We start from the raw sequence: 24,675 nt of genomic DNA, 5'->3' as shown, positions 1-24,675 counted from the left end.
TCTGGAACAGCATCTTCCAGGCAGAATGATCTGATATGGGAAAAAATCACTTTTTTTGCCAGACAAGTTAGAAATTGTGGGACCTGTTTCCACTAACTACTAACTCATCACACATCACAAACTCTGCATCTCCCATCTTGTCACCTTACTCTATTCTACCTCCCCAACAGCTTAACTGAACCAGAATCGCTGTTCTGTGTGTCCCAGTTTTCCTTTTTGAAATCAAAGAATCATCAAGGTTGGAAAAAGACCATCAAGATCATCAAGTCCAACTGTCAGCCCTACACCACTGTAACCTCTAAACCATCTCCTGATGGTTCATCACATTCATTATCACAAACCATCCTTCAGGAAGCAAGGAAAGCCCTTCTTCGTGCACAAGCCTTTGCAATGAGGCAACATCAAACTGTTGTCTGACCTCTGTCTGTAAGAGGTTTTCCTCCCTCCAACAATCTAACACATGTTGCCTCCGACCTATACCAGGAATAAAGGATGAAATCAGAGCAGATTACCATGTTATGACCTGTTTTTCTTTCCACCCTGCCAAGATTTAGCTGTAGCCGTCCAAAAAATGTAGGGAAGTGGTCCGGGGGATTTCACATTGGTTAGCCAGACTCTTTGAGAAGAGCTCCTCAGTGAGACAGAACTTAACCTCGGGATGACTTTGAAGTTTATAAAAAGAACCGTCATTTAAGTGAAAGCCTCTAACCTCGACAGAATGAAATTGGATGGACAGGGAGACGCAGCTCTGTAAAAAACAGAATCAAACTGACTCATCACATTATGAATTTTTACCGCGCTGTTCATGCTAACACACTGTATTACTGACAGGCCCTCTGGCTTTCTGCAGTTTCACAGCCATGAAACTAGCCAGGGAATCCACCATCAACTGCAAAATTATAAGACAGGAAGGAAAAAAATAAAAAATAGAAATGGTGTGGCATACGTAATTGCAAGAAGCTGCTTTTAATGGAATGAAGCTGGCAAGCTAAGCCACGCATGCTGTTTGGCCACTAGCCTCTCTATCATTCACTCCGATCTACAGAGGCAATAATTCACTGCTGTACATCATTTAAAACCAATAAAAAGATGTGCTATGAGAGCCAGGTCTAACCAAGTGGAAAAGGAGAAGAAAAGTATCGAGAGGGAGATAATTAACTCTTTTAGCTTCCAGGCCATTTTATGCAGACAGTAAAATAGAAAGAGGTAAATGAATTCCCCACTGATCTTTCCAGTTAGGTTAGCTGGGCCCCCGCAGGGGTACAAGGTGCTTGCTACTCTTTGCAAGGCCCCTCTGAGTGACAGCTGTATTCCCTGCCCTTGAGTTTTATAGCTGAAGCAGCACCGGGGGTCAAAAGCGGGTCTTGGAGCACTCTCCACCTCCACACAAGGCAGCCTGGCAGCTTTTCAGCAGACAGCATTTTTGGGGGGAACAGGGCAGCAACGTGAGGTTGAATCAGACGCTGGGGATCTGCTCCTGAACTCTTATTCCCTGCAGAAGGCTTCAGCTGCAACCCACACGATACAGGGCATTGCTGTTAATTATTTTATCTTTTAAAATGAGGGGGGAAGGTTGAGTAAATGAGGTCAGATCAATCAAATTTAAATTATTCAATGTCTTAATATTTCTGAAGGGGACTTCTATTCGATTACCAAGCTCCTCCATCTCAGTTAATAATTAAATAATACGCTGGCAGGCACAATGCACCATGATCATTTCTATTATTACTCATGACGCTATCTGGTGCTCCGCTACACATGTAACTGGGAGTTAGTAGTTTTGGCAGATCATTAATTTCCCAGTTTAAATAAAAGCTTTAAACCCTTGTTGCCTGTAGTTAAGGCACATCCAAGTCTCATAAATGAAGAGCGTAAGGCTGCGTCGATGTCAAAGAAGTTTCTGCATGGCCAAAGAGAGGGTTAGATTCACCCTTGGTTATTTAAGCTGGTGTTCTCCAGAAATTTTGCTGTATTGTGCTGTTTGTTCCACACTGGACATTATATACCAGAAGCTGTTGTGAACTAAGGCCTTCGGCACCCAACAGTGAGAGGTGCAGGGTTGGACTGGAGAGCCTGAGACAATTCCTCCTTTGGTTTTACAGGGCTGGCACCACGCAGTTAGCAACAAAGACTATTTCTTTTGCTTTATTTATGTGTTCCCATAAAGCACAAGCTTCACCTTCAAACAAGCTAAAATTCCCAGGCTGGGCAGAGGCCCAAAGACCTGTGCCTACTGCAGCCTCCCAGCTGGCACGCTTTCCAACTGGGAGCTACAAGTGAAGAAACACAATTGCTGACCACTGCTTAAGTTCAGAGAGGGAAGATATTCAGGGACATCTTCCAAGCACAGTCACCACCACGCCTTCTTCCATGCTGCAAACAAGTCAAGACTATGTTATCAATACTATCAGTTACAACCTGACTGACCTGTACCCAAATCCAACTTATTTTATAACCTTTTCTGTCCCTTTTGCTCCCTGATCACACCCAGTTAAGAAAAATCACCCTGAGAGACCTGGATGGAATGAATCAGATAATTGCCCCATTCCAAAACTAAACATCTCCCAAAATAAAATCAATCTTTACAACAAGAAGCAAGAATTGTGTAACCAAATGTCCCCTAAATTAATCTGCTTTACTAGTAGAACTAGTAAACCATTGTATTTTGAAGCAGATGGGAAATGAAAAGGAAAACAGTATTCCCAAGCTTGCTCACCTCCTCAGCCCCAGCAGTTGGTGTAACAGCCAATCTAGGCTCCGGTGCTAATTTCACAACATCAGCCAAGGACACATTCGTCTCTGCTACAAGCCCTGCAACGAGAATCACAATCCTGATCAATGCAAAAAGCACGATGAGGGATGTGCCTTGACTCCCCAGCAAATTAATACGTTATATTGATCTTCCCTGGTCAGGTCAGCATTCAGGATTGAAGGATAAATGGCAGAAGATCTTACATTCCTACGCGTTAGCCCGGGAAGTGGGGACTCTGCGATTGAGTTTTTGCCAATCACTCAATTTGTACCCTGGAGAATAGGTAAGCAGCAGAAATGCTACTCAACAATATCAGTAATTATTTATGGTTACAACAATACAGTAAACAGCAGTGAAAATACATGGAAGCAAAGGATTCAAGGGCAAAATGTGACTAAATGAAAAAAACAAGAGAAAAGAAAACACTGTCAAGAAAATATGCTACAACTTTTAAATATATTTATATATAAGGAAGCAGAATAACAGAGGAGTTTTGCTACTACAGCATTTTGCTCCCTGTTATACCTGCTAAGAACCCCAGGCTAACTGCGGAACACCCTACTTGTAGATGTACACCATAATATTATTAAGGAGTCCTTGCCATCAATATTTCATTTATATTAGCAAGTCTTCACTTTTACTCAATTCCTTTGCCTGGCCAAGAGCAAGTCAGCTGAAGGCATCAATCAAAAATGCCATTTAGAAACACACACAGCAAGCCCCTGGGGCTTGGCTGGCAGAGTACCTGAGCTAAGGAGTCCCTCCATCAGCATGGCATCTGAAATCTTCACTCAAACGCTCTGTCAACCAAGCCTCAAGATTTCATATGCCCAACTGGCAGAGGGAATATGTATCTTCCATACATACAAAACAACCACACAAACTCTAATGACAGCTCCACATTTCACATGTGTTCATGGACAAGGAATCTGCCTGCAGCAGTTGGTGCTGGGAAGCTTCTGGTGGCTTCTGAAGCAGTAGGCAAAGTGTGAGTACAGAGAAAAACAATCTAGGAACTTGGGCACCAAGGTGGAAAACTGGTCCCATTGTGGCTTCAAACATAGTGACAATCTAAGGGCACTGTGTGCGCTGTCTTGCAAGGGGGTACCTTGCTTGATGGAACCCTTGTGTCTGGACATACAGGCAAGAACATGCCGTGTGCATTAAACACATCTACTCAAGTTCTGTCTGTGTAATTTTCTGTGCTGTTTTCAAATGCAAGAAAGCATGTAGCCTTCAGATGCTTTAATGTGACAGCAGAATTTGCTTCTAAAATTAAAACTTGGCTGATTTCTTCTGATGGCTGATGTTATCTTTTCCATGCTTGTTGCAATCCCATGATCTTATGTGAACTTGTAGAGAAGTCATCCATGTCTTAAGGTCCAAATCTTAAAACTTCCAATCAGAAAAACCAAGGCTAAGAACAGTTGGCCTAAGTAAAGACTTCAGAAGTCTTTAATCATTCCTTGATTATTTTTTTAGCTGTAAGATACTAGAAACAGTTTTAAAATACGTGGATAAAACTTCCTGTCTGGGTTTCAACTCTTGAAAAGCTGATGGCCCACCCTTAACATACATTGGATGCATTAACAGATAAAAGTTAATTAACACTTTAAATCCGGGTTCTGGACTGTTGCATTACAATGAGTGATGCAAGACAGCAAGCAAAACGACTGATCAACCTGAGAGTATCCCAAAGTTTATGCTTTTACATGAGAAAGGGCATACTTGAGCATGGAGCCTAGGACACCTTGCATATCCTTTGTCTTGACATTTAAAAGATGAAAGGTACACATCAGTTTAGTAACAAATACTTGGCCAGTAGTACTACTGGTCCTGTCATCCATGCCTTCCCTGATCTTCTTTGCTAGGGACTGAACTTTATGTTGAGCTTTTCAGCAATACAGTTGACAGCCTGGTTCACCCCCGGGCAGCAGGCTACACCCGCACCTCCAGTTGGCTCTGTTGTTATAAGAGCGGCATCTGGAGGCATCAGTTCAACACATTTGGGTCCCAGTCCTTCCCCTGTCAGTGTCAATAGCTTCCTGTCCCGATCCCTTGATTGAGAAGCAGCCACAAGATTTCAATTATAATGTAAATGTTATTCTTGGGCTCAATCCAAGCACACTAAGAGCAAAAAACCCTCTTTGACCTGAGTGACCTTCCAGTCAGATCCACACAGCTTTATTCTCCCCTCATTTTCAGCAATGTTAATCCCAAGTATTAACCAACTGAAATTAAATGCCCAGACTGCTCAGAAGTATCCCCTTACAGCCTTACCGTGAATTGCTCTGTAAGCACTTCCCAAACAAGCAGAGTTGGCAGTATCGATAGTGTACACCGGTGCGTTGAACACATCAGACAGGACCTGAGAAGTACCAAAGCATCAGTTACGCATGTCCATGAAAGACAAGGGATAAGCAATTCCCTATCACTGCTTAGGGAAATAAATAACTACAGCATAACTCAGCCAAGCATTTGGGTACCCATGGAAAGAAGCATCGCAGGCAACAATCAGTCTTGAATTTGTCACACAACAGGGTATTGCTAAATCTGAGCTAGAGATGGAACTGCAGCCAGGAAACAAAGCCCCAGGTTTTTTTCTCCAAGTCTCTTTGTTACAAGTTCAGAGAAGGACTCTGGATCATGATCATCTCCCTCATAAACCCAAACTATCAGTCCATGCCAAAGGCTTACATCAGGGCAAGGAGGGCTGCTCAGGAACCCACAACTAGTGCGTGTTTTCTTCCATTGTGTTTATGGCTGAGCCAAGTGGGAAGGAAGGAGGGAAGGAAGAGGAAACAGTCACAGCTCCTTAGTTCTCAACACTGATCATAGAATCACAGAATGGGTTAGGCTGGAAGGGACCTTTAAAGGTCATCTAGTCCAACCCCCCTTCAGTGAGCAGGGACACCTTTAACTAGATCAGGTCGCTCAGAACTTCATCAAGCCCAACCTTGAATATCTCCAGGGATGGGGCCTCCACCACCTCTCTGGGCAACCTGTGGCAGTGCCTCACCACCCTCATGGCAAAGAACTTTTTCCTTATGTCTAACCTAAACCTACCCTGCTCTAGTTTAAAACACAGGAACTGGTTCTGCATTTACCAGGGCTTTTCCTGTATTTGAGGGATCCTTAGCTATGAAGATATACCAAGACACTTCTCAACTTGGCTTGAGCAATACAAAGAAAATTTTACAGGCAAAGAATATGTTACTGTATCCACAGATAATAAAGTTATTCAACTACACATCGTTCTTCATTGAAATCACAGCAGGTATCTTGCATTCACGGAGTACATGCGCTCTTCCTCACAGCATAGGTTTAGGTAAACATACGGAAGGGAAAAATGAAGACATATTTGGATAGAGACATGAGAGGTTCAATAACTCTCTTTCCAAAAAACATTGTCAACAAACTCTTTCCTTTTTGGTTTTATCACCTCTCGGACTGCAGGTGCCCCTCAGGCCGAGCAACACAAGAAGCAGGTAACAATTCAGATTTAACTTGTGCTGGTTTTATTACTTTTGCCAAAGGGAACAGTGTATCACCCAACTTACAACCATACAATCAAGTCTAAAATAAGGCCAGAGCATCCAGAAACCCAAACCATTTGGATTAGTGATCTGCAACCCTGATCCAGGAATTTACAGCCCTACTGATTATGAGCCTCAGGGCTTCATAACAGACAACTAAGAAATTCAATCCATATACACTATAGAAAAAAATAGTGACATTGCTAAAAAAATTTCCCTCTTTCTCTGAAAGTTTGTAGGCAACCTGCAAATCAAAACCTTTGAAAATCACCAATTTTCATCATTTTAAACAAAAGTGGCTTGTTGCTAACTGGAATCCAATGAAAGCCTGAGCTTTTACACTTCAAACACTGGTTTCTGGTAAGATAGCCAAGTCAGTATTGCCTAGCTTGGCTTCCAAGAGAACACTGAGCATTATATGAGCTTCAACGCTAGTGGACAAATGGAAAATTAATCATGGTATCTATTAAACAGCCCTCTGGAAGAGATAAAGTCAGAGAGTACCGGTTCCTCTGTTCATCCCACCAGCCAATACTACTAGATTGTTTCAGCACATCCCCCATTGCTTCTTCATCCCCTATCCAATAGGTACATCTTAAGCTTGAATTGTACTTTCCTTTGGACAAGAGCAGGTGGGGTTTTTCCTCATCTCTGCAGAACTTTATACAATGCAGCTCTTTTATGAAGGCTACTAAGTGCAAATAATAACTACCCTTGAATAATTTTATAATTGGGTAGCTCCAAAGTTCATACATTAAGTCATTTCAAACTGTGGTCTCTCTCATGAATAATTTTCAAACAAACTTAGCAGTTTTACTGTTAAAAATATTGCACTGTGGTTTCTGTGGCACTAATCAAGCACCACACGTGCTATAAAAAGCTTCCCAGAAACATGGAGAAAAATGCCCTACTATATATATCACAGAATCACAGAACATTAGCAGTTGGAAGGGACCTCGAAAGATCGTCTAGTCCAACCCCACTGTCAAAGCAGGATCACCCAGACTAAATCTCACAGGAACACATCCAAGTGGGGTTTGAATGTCTCCAGAGAAGGAGACTCCACAGCCTCCCTGGGCAACCTGTTCCAGTGCTCCATCACCCTCACTGTGAAAAAGTTCCTCCTTATATTGACACAGAACTTCCTATTCTCCAGCTTTCACCCGTTGCCCCTTGTCCTGTCGCTGGCCATCACTGAGAAGAGTCTGTATACACTACATTTTATTTTATTTGTCTGTTTTTTAAAAAGGCCAGATTTTCTTAAGTTTTAAGATTTTTACTACCTCCTTTGTGGTATAAAATATAGAAGTTACTGAATGTTGATTAATTAAATGGTAGTCTTTTGTGGCCCTGGAACAAATTATCCAAAATTGACCATGATAAGAGTGGATGGTGTTATTCTTCATGCAACTGATATGGTTTCTGAGGTTTTGATTAAATTAAAAAGAAGGATCCAATTAACCAGTGATTGAATTAAGTGGATGACACTGTATTGATCATATTATTTTAAGACACTTCTAATGAGTTTTAAAAGCAGCTGCATTGTTACAGATGATGAGCAAACACCACAGCCACCACTCTCCCATCCCCACAATTTTTCAGCTGTATGTTCCAGAATTACATGCCATAAGAACATTCAGTTCTCTGTCTTCACTCCACAGCACAGAAATCCTCCTGGCACCTACATTAGAAATACAGCTCTAAAAAACAAACTCAGCTATTAAACCAATCTCTTTCCTGACATATTCTTAGGAGAATTACTCCGGTAGGCACCAATGTTTTAAGCAATTAACCTATCAGTTAATTTTCCAACGTCAAGTTCCTAAGCAAAACAACCAAAGCAGATGAAGAGAAGTGACATCTACAGGCAAAACATGCCAAATTTGTTGTGTCCCAATCAGCTATACAACCAGTGGTTATACAAACATGTGGTTTAGATGCCTTAGGAGAGAGAGCAAGCTTTTTGCTCTCTGCTCTTCAACCTCCATTTATTCCAGCTCGAGTTTTGCAGAGCAGAGGAGCTTCTTTTCATACAACTGTAGCTGTCAAAGAGTATGGTGCTTAGTTGAGATTGGCCTCTTGACTCTCTCTAGCTGATGGAAAGGGATCAGTGTTTCCAGAAAACAATTCACCCTGTTCTGACTAACCTCAGTGCCAGGACTTAGCCCAAGATGAAGACAGATGCATTTTGGTGTAAACATCTACCTCTAGGCTCAGTGTCTGCACCTCCAGTCAAAGGGGAGCTTGTCAAGGCAGTCAGTGGAGCTCTCCTGGAGGGAGACATCTACGTTTGATAAGTGAAAACACCATCCGGCTTCCTTCGCACCGTAACTGCCTGGATGTCCCCTGACTATTGCAGGATTGACAGGCAGTATACAGACATCACATCGCAGATGACTGGATTCAGGCAAGATGAATCCCAACCCAGATGTCTAGTTCTGTGATAGCAAAAGCCAGGCGCGGGGCCATGTGTAAGCAAGGCTTCGCTGTATCTCAGTGGGTAGGGATACTCGCACGCAGTACTCTGTTCTCAAGGAAACAGAGGATCTTAACCAGGGCTGGACATGCAGAACAGCAGCAGAATAGGAAGGTGAGAAGAGGGAGAACAGGCTTTACAGAGGCATCTTCCCCCCATTATGTGACACTGTGCTAATAAATAAGAGATACAGGGGTTAGGGGTAGGTTTGGGGGGTTTCTGTTTGTTTGGTTGGGTGTTTTTGAGCATTCAGCACCAGGAAAATCTCCCTCTAGTTTAAATCCATAGTCCAACTTTGATCTGAATGACAAAAACTACAAAAAAAATCTCAGGTATTGTATCAAGGCTCTTCTTGATTTCTCTGCTGCTTGATTTGATGTAAGTGATGAGACCTGGAAATCACCCATGCTTCAGATACACATTCATAAAACCAGTCACGTGTTAAAAAACCTTTAAAGTTGAAAACAAAATTAGCATTGGGCTAATGGTTTCCACACTAAACCTGAAGAAAACCCCAAAGACCTGCCACAGATTCACAATCCCATATCCACGCCTTCCTGTGCTGCTGCAGCAATTTGGATTCAGTACATCAAGATCAAAACACAGGCGTGTAACCACAAGGTCAGTTCAAAGGATTTCATTTTCTACTTACCTGTAAGATCTTTTTATTGTGGGATGCACCACCCGTAGCCAAAATCCTTGTTCTGGGCACTGCAATGCAATACAACATATAGATTAGACTGGAAGTGCATATTGCTGAGATTTGCACTACTGAACCAAGCAATGAGAACAAGAAGGTGGGAGTCGGATGGTCTGGGATCTCTCTCTAATTTACCTTCCATAAAAAAGGAGATAAGACTAATTACCCACCTTTCCAAGGCACATTAGAACACTTCCTTAGAAGAGGCAACATAAATATTGCAGATCTATTATTATTATAGTGCTATCAAAGTCAGGGAGATTTGCAAAAGAGATATACAATAAGTAAGGCAGAGTGTTATTATACTACAGCTCTGGTTTGAGGTCAGATCGGTCCAGCTCATAGCTGTATATATACAAGCTGACAGATAACCTTTAAAATCAGCAGTATTTTCTAAACTTATCTCCTCATAACATTCAGAGTCAGAGTTCATTGAAACCTGGGCAAACCCTATATGCTTGAATGACAAGGAATTGTGTCAAAAGGTAATTAGAGATGGCCAAAGTCACTTCAAGAAACCCAAAACATATCTGAATCTTCATCCAATGCAAAGCTACAGCTTTGGGGTGTTAAAATTATCCTGCATTCTTCAGTCCTTAGCAAAATCCACCCTTCCTTCTCACGTTCCTGAATGTCTGGCCTGTGCCTCATCCTTTATTTGTGTGCAGGCCCTTCTGGGGCCTGGCATGTAAGAAGCCATACATCTATCCACAACCTCCACTCAGCAAGGCAGTATGAACGCCAGTAGTGCAAAAGATCTGACTGACATTCTTCAAAGGCTTACAACAAAATAAATGCATAAATACTTCGATATCGTATATTCTAAAAATCTGAACAATTCCCTTGATTTCTGTTAATAACTGATAGCATCCTGTATACCTTCCCACACAGGGAATTTTACTGTTACGATAACTGCTTTGTTATCTTAACCTCCCTTTCATTAAAAGCTAAAGATAATTTATTTCTCAGAAGACGAAGTTGGCCAACTTATACTGATGCCCTAAATAACTTATTGTCAGTTATCCTTTTGAGTATCTTAATGACAGAAGCCCTGCAGACAGAATTAGAAATAAAAAGAAGCGGCCGGTCTCCACACCGCATCTAGACCCACAGCTAGGTGCTCAGGTGGAGTTTAAGACCCAGACAAAGCAATGCATGGGGGACCCTATTTTACTGATAAATTTAATTTTATTTTCCTCTTTGGAGGATATTCAGTGATGCACAAATTGGGTTTTAAAAGCCATTAGGATCTCTGTCAATGTCAGTAAACAAATAAAACAAACAGCAGAGTGATTCCTCGGGGAAAACAAGTTTCAATTATACCAACACAGAGTGACAGATCCCTGCCAAGATTATCACAACAACATAATAGCACAGAAACCAGTGAAAAATAACTAGTCAGCCTCTGTTCCTAGAAACCAAACCGAAATCTAAATGATTTGCCTAGTAGTCGCAATCCTGTCTCACTAAACCTTGTTGTGAATATAAATTCTTGCAGAACTACCATATCCAACATTAAAACACCACATTTCAAAGGCACTCAGCAAGCCAGAACAAGCAACCAACATGTTTGCTTTGCTTCACAGTGGCTAAAACCGGAGAATAAGGTTTGCTTGTTCTCCACTGCCTCTGGAAAAGGGCTATGGCCATCAGGAAAGAACGGTGAACAATACAGGAGCAGTAAAGTCAAACAGCAACCACCCCTGTGAAAACTGCCCACATATCTCAGCTGCTTCCATCTGCACACCAGCTCTCTGTCCTAGGGCTTCTGCTCCACAACTTTCCATGTGTTTCAGAGCTCTGTCAGTATAAATTGCTGCCTGCTTGCACTGGCACCGTAACTGATAGGCCAAGTGGAGCTGATTTGTGTCTCCTAGCTGACTCCAATGCCCCTGTAATTAAATTTATCAGTAAAATAGTAACTGTAATTCAGGATACTTCTATATAAATAAGTTACCATAAGAAAAGTAGGAGTGAATTTACAGCTCATTAGCTATTCAATACAAACCTCTCCTGAGTACACATCTACCCCACTATTAGTTGAGTTAGACACCTACCAAGAGGGCAAACAGATCTCAAGTCTAGAAGTGTCTGACACCTTGATTATCTGCACACCCACCTGAATCCAGACTAATTCTCTCACACCAAAACACTAAGAATCATTTCAGAATGTAGCTAAACCACTTGATAAAAGAAGCTAACTTAATTTACACTGTGAAGTTTCTAATGTTGGTTGGACATTTCAAGTCGTAAATTGGATTGTCTCATGAGTACAAACACAGGCAGATACACAGGAAAAAAACCCAAACTCTCGGCCAAAGCTACATGAAGGGCAAAATCATTTATTCTCCTCCAAGTAATTAGGATGGCTCACTTCACCAAAACATATCCCAGTAGGTAAAAGCCTAGCAAACCTTAGCCATCACTGTCTGAAATCAGAATTTGACCCACTGTACTGGTGGGACTGGTCCAGCCAGACCACGTGGAACAATGACCTTAGGTGAAGCCAGTGCATTGCGTTTCCAGAGGCAGCTCTTGTGTATGGCTGGTGCAGACAGAACTTTCACTGCTTGAGTTTCAGTCACTTCTTATAGATGAGGAGTAGGTCCCAAAAGAACTTACTTGAATTTCTTGAATTTTAGGTTTACTCTTATTTCAATCTCTCTGGAGAGCGAGGAAAATCCATTGATCACTGATTTCAGGGATTGTCTTTTTAATGCCAATATTGTGTGCTTTACTGAACGGCGGACATTTGCTCTGAGAGGTGTAATTGGATACATCTTATAAATAAATAAAGCAAGCCCATCATTTATGTATACAGGGGCATTAACAAAGACATCGTTCATCCATCACTAGCGGTGTTCTCAGCCAGCTGTGTTTGAATCTGTCAGGAGTTACCATCTATCCCCTACAGCAGTGCACAGAAAAAAACTTACAGTGTTACTAAAAAAACCCCCCCGAAACAACAAAAACCCAACAACTGTAGCAAACATAATTCATTAATTCAATTCTTTGACAGTTGAGAGAATCAGATTTAACCATCTTTTAATTAAAAGCTCCCCACATAGTACCTAACCAACCAGTTTAATTCCTTTCCATTTAAAAATTAATGGGTTTTTTTTAGAGACCTGATGCAGAATTTTAACCCTGTCTAGAAAGCGTTTGCAGGTGCACATGGCACAGTGTCATCCTTCAGTGTGCACATCACTTACAGATCTATTATCTGGCGTGGGACACGGTGACTGATCTCATGAAATTCAGTTAAAAACCAATTCCCACTGGACAGGGGGAGGGGGGAAGGCCTGAGGAAAGAAGTCCACTTAGGCGGGAAGACACAGTGCCAGACATAAGGCACTTTCCCACGCAAGACTGAGAAGTCAGCCCACTCTACGTATGTTACTACTCACAAGACAACCCCCATTCTGCCTTTCACACAGATACAGCAAGAACTGAATGATGTTAAAGTTCATCTCCTGGCTCTCTTTTTCAGCCAAAATATTGCCTTCATTGAAAGGCACGTAGGAGAAGAAAATCTGTCACTGAGAAGAGAGATAAATCACTGTTATTTGTGTTCAGCTGTCATCAGTGGTTCCAAAAAGCCTTGAGTCTTGTATCACTGTGTATATACAAATACAGAACTCCTGCCTTCCCAGAAAAACAAGTGGTTTAAGCAGATTATGACAAAAAGTAGAGGGAAACCCAAAGATTTTAGAAAGCACAGGCTCAAAGAGCATTGCTTGAGTGGATTCGTTAAGTGATACAGGGAAACTACTACCCAAGGGCGAGTCTCTCCTGAGCAGTCCAATGTAACCCTAAAGGTCTTGGCACATAACCGAAGCTATTAAGAAAAACCACCACATAAGCAAACTCAATCAGAAGGTGAGTGCTGATTATTAGCAGCAAAACCCTGCTGCCTCATTGTCTGTGCAAGGAGACCGGAGGTAGAAATGCAACCTCCCAGAGCGGGGTCAGCTCAGATGGCTAAAGGGTCCAGATACTGGGATCAATGGGATGACTCCTGACCTCGAAGCTTTTGGATCTGGCTGTATTTCAACTGGACAGCAACAATGTGCCTGTATAAGTCCAGAATTTTGCCAGTTCATGTACTGCAAAGTCCAAGAGCAGAATTTGACCTTCGGTTTTTGAGGCTGAAAACTCTTCAACTGGTTCATCTAAATTTCCAGTGGCAAGGGCAGCCCAGGTTTGTAGCCAAACTCCAGGCACTTGCTGACTTTCAAAACTCCTAAAAGACATTTCCAAGGCTTCAGCCAAAGAACTTCCTAGATCTTTCTCATCACAACCGAATCCATAAATAAAACAGAACAATAGAACATGCATTCAAAAAGCAGCTGATTATGCACATGAACCCATGCCAGCTATAAGCATGATTGCGAATAACTGCAATTTACAATTTGCAAGCAACAAGAAAAGTACCAGCCCCTCCTTTATTTCTCTGATTAACTCCAAACACTGTAATTTCGGGGGAAAAAAAAGTAAATTCTAGCTTTCCATTCAAGAAAAACAAAACAAAAATGTATGATTATTTTGTCCCATTTATAAAAACAAATGTCTCAAAATTGTCCTCCATGCATATTAACTCTCCCAAAATTCCTGCTAATCTTTCTTATTCATATAAAGGGTGGGGAAATTAAACTCCCGCTATGGTAAAAGGTTTCTTGTGTCTACACTGTTTTAAATATGAAAGCATACGAGGTTCTGAGTGCCCTTTTTGTCCCTGTGAATTCAAGGACTGGGTCCAAAGGCACTTCTACCTGGATCACTTTTGAAATCACCAAGTATTTTGCAGTAGAGACAAAAAAAACCAACCCGGCCACAAAACAGCCTTCAGCATATTTGACAATATCTACCTGATGTAGACTTAAACATGCTCTTTTTTTTAGGGGAGGGGAGTGTCTACTTCTTTTAAACTTAGATCAGTACAACTGAGTCAATAAATTAAAAGCTTGAAGCCAAATATTCAAACAAATTCAGCCACCTTTACAATTCTAAAAACACCACTGTAACTCATAAAAGCTTTTAAAAGACCACTTTTTGAAGTGTTTCTGACTCTCACTTTGAAACAGCAGCTCATTTATTAAGACAAAAGCAGGACATATTTGCCATATAAGTTGGCTGTTTTCTTACTTCGAAGCAAAGAAGTTTTCGGATTTCATAAACGTGCTGTAATTTCACTGAGGGTTTCAACTGTTCAAATGTACGTCAGAAATTTTCCAGACATAGAATTTATTCTTTTTTTTTTTTTTTTAAATGCAGTGCCTGGGGAAGAAAAACAACTTTTAAGGATAGAATCGATCATCAGCCTCTAAGGCTACAGCTACTATCGTACCAGCTGTAATTCAACAGGGGGGAAAGCCTCAATTTTCTCAGCAGCAATGACAAATATGGCTAATATTCTCAACATTTATGCTACTTACATAGATAAAGTCTCTACAATGATGTAGGGGAGAACAAGCATGATTCTTCTTGCTCACACTACTGTAAGGCAAGAATAATACCACTAAAATGAGTAGATGCGCACAGACTGAAGTGAAACAGAATAGGGATGGTATCTGTAGTCAAGACTTGCATGAATCATAGAACCATAGAATGGCATGGGCTGGAAGGGACCCCAAGGATCACAGAGTTCCAACCCCCCCTGCCACAGGCATGCTACTGATAGCCTAGGTCACCTTATGTTCTCCAGAAACTCCTAGCAGAAGAATCGTTCTTCGTGAGGATGCTAAATTTGGCTTTCCAAAGCCCTTGCTTCAATAAAGACAAAACTTTGTGTTCCACAACCTGAAGCTTAAAGATAGTCACAGTAAGGGTGACAAAGCCCTGGGACAGGCTGCACAAGGGGGTTGTGGAATCTCCATCTCTGGAGATATTCAAGACCTCTCTGGACGCCTCCCTGTGTGACCTGTCCTAGGGAATCTGCTTTGGCAGGGGGTTGGACTAGATGATCTCTGGAGGTCCCTTCCAACCCCTATGATCTGTGATTCTGTGATACCAAATCACCTAACTCTGAAAATCCTCTCAGTCAAGCTCACTTCAGACGTGAATTTCTAAGTTAACCTTGACTCAAAGCCTTCCCATTTTTGATGGCTTTCAGAAAAAATAAACATAGAAAAACACATCCATAATTTCTCTCATAACAGCACCTTAAATTACAGCAGATTGCCCCCCCAAAAAAAATACATACAGCCAAAGATATACTATAGGAAAGAAAATCCACTCAAGATACAATCCCACTGACGATACCACCTCATTGACTTTGTCAGAGTTCTACAGCAAGGAAAACTTTGGTACATGAATGGTAAAGACTTACTTAGGAACAAGCAGATCAATAGTCATAACGCTGTTATAACATATCCATTGACATGCTCACAACAAGCCCTCTGAAATATTTGCACTTCTTGTAGAAATATTGCAGAGCTGCAATTGCTTATCAATTTGCTGATTTTTTCCCCCTTTTTTTTATTTTGAGTCAGATCTCAATTCGACAGGATATTTTGATGAAGACTGGGATAAATTCCAATAAAAAAATAAATCCCCAACTCAGCAGTAGAGTTTACAGCAAGGGGGGTTGGGGGCAGGAAGTAGCAGATTCAAGACCAAACGTTTTTGTGGATATAGGCTAAATATCTTGGAAAAAATATTTCTGTAGAAGCTTTTAAGGGAAGAGATGCAAGGCAAATTATAAGGACCACTTAAAATATGTTTGGTCAAGATTGAAAACATATTTGGGGAAAAGTCCTCTCCTGTAGACATTATTACTAGAAGTACTTTAATAAACCCTTGCTGTCTCTAACTTGTGTAAATTCTTCATTCTGAAATAATTCCTTAAAGAAAAACATAAGTAATATATTTAGGAATTACTAAGGTAAAATGGGTTCACATACCAATGAAATTGGTTCACATCAGGTTTAATTTAATATTGGTTTTTGGCCACTCAAAGATTTCCTCTTTTGTTACCCAACGTTTGGATATGGCAAGAACTATGAAACTTAAAAATGGTGTGCATTGGGGAAGAGTACTAATCATCACAAAAAATATTCAGCAGTTGTCCAAACATCCAGAAAGTAGCCAAGGCTCCAATTCAAGGCTTAACACAGCTAAGCCCAACCAGCTTTGATTTACCCCATGCTTCCACAATTATTCACAGCCTCTTGGCAACATCTCTCCCTTCACCTTCCACTTCAGAATCCCTGTTGTTCAGCAAATAAATGGGAAATCTGGAACCAATGTGACAAATTAACTGATTCTCAAAAAAAACCAAAAAAAAATCTGAACCAGGTGGTATCAGTCTGAAAACAAAACCTAGAGGAGATCCAAACTGGGCATTTGAAATCTAGCCATCACATCCAGCTATTTAATAACCTACCTATGGAGAGCTCCAAAAATGTAAAAGGTCAGAGTGGACCATCTGCTAAAGACAGATCACACAACTTTCACACTGTGATCCCACCATCCAGCCCAGCTCTATATTCAGTCAACTGTAGTAACCTGAAGACGATGCAGAACCTCAGCCGAAGGACTCAAAAGTGACAGAGAACTTACTGTGTCTAAAGGCTGGTTACATGTTTAACGACTTTAAAGTTAAATATTTGCACTTTCCCCATAATCTAGATTTTTATTCTTTAAACTTCTAGTCACTTGATCTTTGGGGCTTTAGCCTCCCTGTTAAAACACTACTACAGAACTGGATTTCCTCCTCACGTGTTGGCACTTACAGACCACAATTAAATTGCATCTTGTCTTTCTTTGTGATAAGCTAAGGGTATTAACTTCTGGTACTCACTGAAAGTCATCATTTCAGAACCACAAAGCAATGATTCTTAGTGCTGCTGGTATACTACTAGTGCCTAGCAAAAATGTCTTCATCATTGAAACCGTGATCAAAAAAGAGCAGAGTTGATATTAGCATTAAAAATGTCTGCAGAAGTAGGTGACACTGCATGTTGTCAGTTTGCCTATCCAAATATTTAGTAGGAAACTGCCAGATCATAAAAAATCCTGATAAATCCCAGAAAACCTTGCACCAGAAAACTGCCTGCCTTCTTGGGAGATTTTTCTGGTTTTCAAGGTCTGTAGTTCCAAGATAGAACTTTGTGGACTCCTGTGGTAGGAGGTCAGGTGTCCTACGGTCCCCATCACAGGAAGCCACTCCCAGAGTTCAGGAGTGCTCTGCAATGCTCACACATCAGTGCCTCTGGAATCACAGAAGGGTTTAGGTTGGAAAAGATCTTAAAGCCCATCTAGTTCTACCCCCCTGCCATAAGCAGGGACACCCTCCACTAGCCCAGGCTGCCCAAAGCCCCATCCAACCTGGCCTTGAACCCTGCCAGGGATCCAGGGGCAGCCACAGCTTCTCTGGATAACCTGTGCCAGGGCCTCACCACCCTCATTGGGAAGAATTTCTGCCTATCTACCCTCCTTCGGATCAAAGCCATTTTCCTTTTCCTGTCACTACAAACCCTGACAAACAGTCCCTCTCCAGCTTTCCTGTAGCCCCTTTAGGTACCAGCTGGCTGCTATAAGGTCTGCCTGGAGCCTTCTCTACTCCAGGCTGAGCAAACCCAACTCTCTCAGCCTGTTTTCATAGCAAAGGTGCTCCAGCCCTCCGACCATCTTCATGGCCCTCATCTGGACTCACTCCAACAGCTCCATGTCTTTCTTGTACTGGGGACCCCAGAGCTGGATGCAGCACTGCAGGTGGGGTCCCATCAGAGCAGAGTAGACAGGCAGAATCCCCTCCCTCGACCTGCTGGTCACTGAATCACAGAACATCAGGAGTTGGAAGGGACCTTGAAAGACCATCTAGTCCAATCCCCCTGCCAGAGCAGGATCACCCCGACTAAATCACACAGGAACACATCCAGACAGGTTTGGATGTATCCAGAGAAGGAGAATCCACAGCCTCTCTGGGCAGCCTGTCCCAGGGCTCTGTCACCCTCACAGTGAAAAACTTTCTCCTTATATTCACATGGAATATAATAATATGGAATGGTCATGCTGCTATTGATGAAGCCCAGGACACAGTTACTTTTCTGGGCTGCAGGTATGCCTTGCTGGGTCACGTTGAGCTTCTCATCCACCAACAGCCCCATGTCCTCCTCCTCAGGGCTGCTCTCAATCCATTCTCCACCCAGCCTGTAGTTGCACTGGGGATTGACCTGACCCTGGTGCCGGATCTTGCACTTGGCCTTGTTGAACAACATGAGGTTCACAGGAATCCACCTCTCAAGCCTGTCTGGATGGCATCCCTGGGAAGCCTGGAAGTGCAAACTTACACATCCTTCTGCTGGGTCCCAGGACTGGAGGTGAAATATTCACCCAAAGTCAGGAGCATGCAAGATGCTCCCAGAAATTAGTTTGAAGAAAAAAAAAAGTTATAATGTCCCAGCTACCTTGGGCATTTTCCACTGATTAAAATGACATCTTTTTTAATGTGCTCTGCTGCCAGCGCTGCAGCACAGCTCAGGGTTTCCTCAATATATTCTGATACAAGAGAAATTCATGCTTGAAACTCAGCAAAATATACCAATATACCCCCCTCCCATGCCTATCACGATGTGTGTAACTACCACATGTGGGCTTACTGATCACACATCAGTAAACAATGCTTGCTACTGAGTTATTTAGAAACTCAAACCCCATTATTCTTTCATTCTTAAAATCTGTTTGCCCCCATACACAGCAATGCTCAGTCCTGCAAATCTAAGGGAAAGAGAAAATCACATCAGCGAATCAACGTATGACACCATCTATCGAAAGTCAGAACGAGAAAAGCAAAGGAGGAGATAAATGAGCTGCCCAAGGTCACACAAAATCAGTAGAACAACCAAGAATAGAACAAAGGCCTCTTCATTACTTAGATCACAAAAGCATTCGATTCTGCATTCGTTAATCCACAGAGTCTGGGCATCAGTAGCAAGGCACGGCCGCAGGAGAAAATATAATAATAATAATAATAATAATAATCAACTGCCAGTTCGGCACTGCCTAAAGCCACAGGATATAATTAAAAGGTACAGGGTGTGATGACCTGACCTTGAATGCCACTTGAGAGAAGAGAGGAAAGAACACCCTACTGGGTATTTTGATTTGAGAGACACCCAAACCACCACAAACTTGGGGAAAAATCAGTTTGGGATCTATATCTGCAAACCAGATCTCGACCAGATCTCAGGACTACTCTGCTTCACTCAACACCATCTCTGCATCTTATCAACAACACTAGCAAAGGCCTCTAGAAGTGCGACAGAAGACAGTCAAGGCCCAAGTATTATTTTATTCCTGCTAAGGATAAGCCAATTGGAAAATGGAAAAGAAATTACAAAACAAGTCAATTTTGGTGTTTTGTTTACAGGATTTTTCAAGAGTTATTACAACTGTTCTTGCATCCACAGACATTGTCTATAGCTCTTCTTCTCCCAGTCCTGTAAGACTGTTCTGTGTTCGGTGCTGGTGAAGAATATTTCTTCTTGATTTTTCTCTTTTAGTACCTCCTATTCCTCTCAACAGAGATGACCTACAGGCTGTTAGAACTTTGCCAGAACAAAATGAGCTGATAGCAGCATGTACCTGCTCACAAAACTCAGCTGAGGTAGCAGAAAATCTGTTTGTTTGTTCTGCATATGCCGAGAAGGAAAACAAATACATCGAGGAGGAAACATTTGCTGCTCTTTCTCCCTGAAAACAGTAACAAAGTTACCAGCAGAGAGAAAACCCCACGCTGACCTTCTGTATGTGACTGTGGTGGGTTACATCACTCTGAACCTCTTTCTTTCTTTCAGGGCAACCAGGCTGGTGAAGGGGCTGGAGGGATAATCTTATAAGGGGCGGCTGAGGGAGCTGGGGATGTTTAGTCTGGAGAAGAGGAGGCTGAGGAGAGACCTTATCACCACCCACAGTTACCTGAAAGGAGGGGGTATAGAGGTGGGTGATGGTCTCTTCAGCCAGGTGACAGGAGATGGGACAAGGGGAAATGGCACAAAGCTGCAACAGGACAGGGTCAGATTAGATGTTAGGAAAAAATTCTTCACTGAAAGAGTTGCTGGGTCCTGGAACACGCTGCCCAGGGAGGGGGCTAAGTCTCTGACCCTGGATGTGTTTAACAGATGGGTAGATGAGGTGCTCAGGGATATGGTTTAGCACAGGACAGGAAGGGTTGGACTCGATGATCTTAAAGGTCTTTTCCAACCTTGTGATACTCTGAATCTGTGATCCAGCACTGGGGACCGCTCGTACCAGTTGGGACTCTGAGCTCTACTAAAGTCTTCTGTTATTAATAAACCTCCTGCTTTCCAAGAGGATTATTTATAAATGAATTTTGTGACCTCTGGCAGGCTAGAACTAAGCAGAGACTACAATTTTTTTCCCCTTTAACTGAAAAATAAAGGCTATGGAAAGATGAATAGAGAGAAGCAATTAATATTTCCTAATAATTGTCATACTGAATGGGAGAACCGTTACGTTTCTCAGGGTTTCTGCGCAGAAAGGTTCCAGGTAACTATTCATTCACGGGGCTGGGTTCATGTAAATCGGATGCTGTTGCCAAGCAACTATAGGTGCTAAGGAATGAAATACAGTCTGCAGAAACCTAATAGCCTGGAGAGAAAAAGAACTACAATCTGAGATTTATGGCATATATAAAAGGAAAAGAGTCATTCTCCCACACACAAAGAACACAGATACTTTATTATAAATGTCCTTAGTGTGTTTTTCTAAGGCATAATTAAGCAATAAAATCCCCACTCCACCCCAAATCAAACAGGTAATTTATATATTTTTTTACAATGTTTTGTTCATTAAGCTTTCTAGAAGCAGATCTTGAGAAATTAGCTACCAAGACAAAAGCTAAAATTTAACCCAAAGATCTTTCTGTTGCACAAGGAAAATGTTAGCTATACAGCCAGCACTGCAGCTGCCAATCAGCTATCTACACTACCTTCCTATGTTTTTATACCATGCTCATTAACATTGCATCTGATCATCAGAAATTCTCTTTAAGCTTATTAAGATTTTAAAATATTTTTAGCAAGTTAATTAGAATACATTAACAGAGCTCATCTGTGTTCACCCATCATGCATATTTTATTTTATTCAGGCAAATTGCTTTTAAATGAAATATTAGACCTAGGAAGGGTACCCTGTTGGGTACTGAACAATACAACCCCTTAGTACAAACACTGACTCCCAAACACCCTAATAACTTCATGCTGCTGCAAAGTGGGCAGATTTTCTGATGGCAAAGGGGGGTTTTTTAGTGCCTGCCTTTATCACAACCCCTTCCAGCTGGAGTGTGGGCACATGGACCTGAACCATCCCTAGTTGCCCTCATGTTCCCATACAATCAATAAAAGTTTAAGCCACCAAGAGACTACCACAATGGGAACCAAAGGTCTAGCTAAGGAGATGGGAAAAACATCATCAGCCCCTCACGCTGCATTCAAAGACCTCTATGAATTCACGTTTGGTGGGGTTATCTTCTCCTGCTGAGAGTCTCTGAAGATATCATTTGATCTTAAGGTAGGAGCCCAATTAGAAGCTCTGGCACGGTGTGGCACAGGCTAAGGTGCACAAGGACTTGGCAGAACAGCAAGAACAGTGCACAAGGAGAGAACCTGAAACATCCTTTGCTTTAGCCAGCATTATAAATTCCTCCCTTTAATGGGCACTACAGGTCACCAAATTCAATCACATAAAACTAAGTAACAGTTTATGAGGAAAAGGGAGATGGCAAAAACTACCCTGGGGTATTTTTAGCATGTCACTTGCAGAATTTCACTCATGAAATGAAGTCCATCACTGGACTCTGAAAAGTAATTACAATACCACTGTAATAAGATGTTTCCCAAGCTCCTACTATACATTCACTCAATCCAGCCAAATATGACATTTTTGCAATTGTTCCTTTAGACTCCATAGAGCCCAAATCCTTCCTATCTAAGGAAGGGTGGGAAAAATCACACTAATTTCATCAACAGTTCTCAAGCTAAAGCGGTTACTTTTAGAGAGCTGCATAAATAAAAGGATGAACAAAGTTTGCCAACCTCATGCTTGATTCCGATTCTGCACTCTCGCTGCATTTCAATTAACCTGCCACAGATTGCAGAGCTGACATATTTGATTCAGATAGTAAAGAAAACACTCTTTAAAAAACAACAGGTCTGAAGCTTTTGATGAGCGATCATACAATCCATATCAAAACACGCATTTAAATCTCAGTCACCACACATTTCACGATCTGCATCATTAACACTGTCTGGTTTGAGGGATTCTGATAATCTCTTTTACAATCTATAACAGTTCTTTATCTCTGAGGCACCGATGCCTTTTAACTGACGATCATTATTTAGGTATGCTTGGCGCCTGTAGCCTTCCCAGAGATGTTAATCTCCCCAGTTCTAGAGGCTGCTCTTTTATAAGCCACTGTCACAATCCCTGTGTTTTCTCGCACTGATGAACCCCAAAACTGGACACATTTCATTTAGCATTTGGCTAGCACAGGAAAATTTTAATCCCAGCTGGATGATTTTTATGGTAAACTCTTCCAAAAGCCAAGAGAAAAGAATTGTAGTGATGGGTGGAGCCTCTTTCCTCTGAATAAATCACTATCGATCGCCCTGAATCCAAAACCGCCCTGTCATAACCTTTTCCCTTCTATTTCCACATTTATTAATCAACTCAAAGATCAGAAGCATAAGCTGCAGTCTGCACTTTCTCCTCAAGCTTGACCAAGCAGAAGTTTTGCTTCTTAAAGGAATTCTCTGCCTTTGACACTTGGAGCGGAGATTTCACCTCCCTGCCTTGGCTGGGGAGGGGATGGTTGGGGGGATCAGCTAGGGTCCTTTCCCAGCCCTCACTGCATGTTGAGTAACAAGTCAAACAATCCCAACAACCTGTTTGGTGGAATTAAAGAACACAACCTGCCTTCTTTTCTTTTGCACCACCTTAAGCAGAGATACGTCCCATCCTAAGGAAAACACCCACCTCAAAATCAACCTAAATTTCTAGTAGCATCCTCGTAGCAAAGAATGAGCAATGAAAGCAAACCAGCATCTTCACATCATTTAGTGACCAAGGGCATTGAAATATGTTTACAATTAAGAGTATTCACCAGCAAGAGGAGGAGGAGAAGGGGGAGTAAAGCATGAATACCAGACAATAGTAAAATCAAAGGCAATTTAGCAAAGCCTGTTTTGTCACTGGCCCACCCTGGCGTGTGCTCACTGTTCTACAATGGAAACAGTGACTCGTTATCCCAGCCAGCACAATTTAACTAATCCCTGTAATGTCCCTGCTAGAGCTGTGTCTGCAGGGCGGCTCTGCTCAGGCTCACCTGGCTGGGGATTTTAATGAGAACCTGGAGCTTCTCACTGCTTAAACTCCCCTGTTAACTCAGCCATCCCCAGAGCAGCTTGGAGGACGTTACCCACCCTCGTCTGACTCTGCCTTCCCTCCAAAAAAAGTCTTGTCTACCTTTATTAAAAAGGTGCAAAATAGCTTCTGCCTACTGTCTCACCCTTCCCTGTCTCTCAAACCTACAACGGACAGGACTCATGACCAATTCATAGAACCACAGAATTGTAGGGGTTGGAAGGGACCTCCAGAGATCATCTAGTCCAACCCCCTGCCAAAGCAGGGTCCCTAGGACAGGTTGCACAGGGAGGCATCCAGACACATCTTGAATATCTCCAGAGAAGGAGACTCCACAACCTCCCTGGGCAGCCTGTCCCAGGGTGGTGTTACCCTCACTGTGAAAACGGTCTTCTGCATATTGGTGTGGAACTTCCTGTGCTCCAACTTGAAGCCATTGCCAGTTCATAAGCCTTTCCTCGTAGGGGAGATGCTCCAGGCCCCGAATCATCTTTGTAGCCCTCCACTGGACTCCTTTCTTGGCATTTTCTTCTGCAGAGGCCAAGACCACCTGCCACCAAATACCCGCCCCCATCACCGAATAGTCACTGACTCTCTTTTAAAAGTTATTAATTTTATTTATTTATATTAAAGTAAGAGGTTGCTCATGTCTTCATTTGAAATGGTAATAGGACACAGTTTTCCAGTCCAGATACCTGAGATACAATTCACCACATACACCAAAATACAGCCTACTCTCTGAGTCCCACCCACAACATTATGTCCAAGCCTTGAATAAAACAGCAGTCAAAAGAACTGCACAACATCTTTTCCCAATTCCTCACAG

General features: G+C 42.1%; 1 protein-coding gene across 1 annotated transcript in view; it reads right to left on the bottom strand.

The window, feature by feature from the left end:
- XYLB (xylulokinase) overlaps positions 1-24,675 on the bottom strand; it is an 81,645-nt gene that overhangs the window by 5,257 nt on the left and 51,713 nt on the right. Inside the window, exons 15-17 of the mRNA XM_084279840.1 lie at positions 9,417-9,475; positions 5,033-5,120; positions 2,717-2,811 (exon numbers count right to left, since the gene is read on the bottom strand). Of these exons, the coding sequence (XP_084135966.1) occupies positions 2,717-2,811; positions 5,033-5,120; positions 9,417-9,475 (242 nt within the window). The remainder of the gene's footprint in view (positions 1-2,716; positions 2,812-5,032; positions 5,121-9,416; positions 9,476-24,675) is intronic.

This window comes from Gallinula chloropus (genome assembly GCF_964237585.1).
Source record: "Gallinula chloropus genome assembly, chromosome: 2".
Classification (NCBI taxonomy): domain Eukaryota; kingdom Metazoa; phylum Chordata; class Aves; order Gruiformes; family Rallidae; genus Gallinula; species Gallinula chloropus.
This window is presented reverse-complemented; position numbering and strand designations above follow the sequence as displayed.